At 48.3% G+C, this 1,341-nt stretch overlaps 1 protein-coding gene across 2 annotated transcripts in view; it reads left to right on the forward strand.

Annotated features, from left to right (window-relative positions):
• The window catches only part of Poldip3 (DNA polymerase delta interacting protein 3), a 31,505-nt gene that overhangs the window by 12,778 nt on the left and 17,386 nt on the right, over positions 1–1,341 (forward strand). For both annotated transcript variants that reach the window (XM_015501829.2, XM_015501828.2), the window contains exon 2: positions 549–939. In XM_015501829.2, coding sequence (XP_015357315.1) covers positions 549–939 — 391 coding nt within the window. The remainder of the gene's footprint in view (positions 1–548; positions 940–1,341) is intronic.

The following is a 1,341-nucleotide window of genomic DNA, read 5'->3' on the forward strand; positions in this document are numbered from 1 at the left end:
TTTTCAGCGGACACAACATCTTTGTTTGTATGTGGTGCTGAGGATCGAACCTGGGCCGCACACATGCCAGGCGAGCGTGCTACCGCTTGAGCCACATCCCCAGCCCCTGGAGATAGTGGAGATAGTGCTGGTGTTGTCTGAGGTTATTGTCCAAAAAGATCTCTCAAAACACCTGATTTTGGGGGCTAGGGATATGGCTCAGTTGGTAGAGTGCTTGCTTTGCATGCACAAGGCCCTGGGTTCAATCCTCAGCACCACAAAATAAAACAAAACAAAAAAAAAAACACTGATTTGGGGAGTAAAGTCAATTTCCACTAATGGTGGAAATCCAAACCCTCTTTCTTTATTTTGTTTATGATACAAAGTTAAAAGGCAAGAAGTAGGAAGGAAGTCATTACTTTCTGTTGCATTAATTATTGACTCAAATGCAGGCAGGAAGCAGCTTTCTGGTTTCTGTAGGATCTGCTCTATTCCCAGATTCCCAGGCTTTCCTCCATGGGCCACTGGTGATATTCAGATCCACTTACTATTGCAGTTTGTATTTGCAGGCTCAGTGCCAGACCAGGAGTTGGAGGTGTCCGATCTCGAGTTGGAATCCAGCAGAACCTTCTCAGCCAGCCAGCACGCACAGCCACCTTCCAGCAGAGATTTGATGCCCGGCAGAAGATAGGCCTCTCAGATGCCAGGCTCAAGCTGGGAGTCAAAGATGCTCGGGAGAAACTTTTGCAGAAAGATGCACGGTTTCGGATCAAAGGGAAAGTGCAGGATGCCAGAGAGATGCTGAACTCTCGCAAGCAGCAGAGCACGGTGCCACAGAAGCCTCGCCAAGTGGCTGATGCCAGGGAGAAGATCAGCTTGAGGAGGAGTTCCCCTGATGCCTTCACAAGCCCACCCATTGGGACAGTGACTCCTGCTCTGAAGCTCACCAAAACCATCCAGGTAGGTTGTGACTGCTGTCATGAACTCAGAAGACAGGCAGATTTAGGCAGGAAGATTGGGCGGGGAGAGGGGATTGGGCAAAAGTGCAGTTCTCTCAAGTGTTGGTACAGCCCTTGGCTGTTTACAAAGGCTTTCTGTATACATTATAGCCAAGCAAACATGAGAAAGGCATGAAGTGACTTTCTTAAGTGAAAAATAGTAGAGGGAAGAACAGGGAAAGGATGACCATGTGCTATGCGCAGGCACCTAGTGTATTTGATCTTATGGATTCCTCACTCCAACAGAAGAATCTGAATCTCAGAGATGAAATACCATGTCCAACATTACACAGCCAGTAGTGGAAGGACCAGAGTAGAATCTCAGTCAGATCTGGCTGCCAATCAAGCGTCCCCCCCACCCCCC

Source organism: Marmota marmota, unplaced genomic scaffold (assembly GCF_001458135.2).
Source record: "Marmota marmota marmota unplaced genomic scaffold, marMar, whole genome shotgun sequence".
Classification (NCBI taxonomy): Eukaryota; Metazoa; Chordata; class Mammalia; order Rodentia; family Sciuridae; genus Marmota; species Marmota marmota.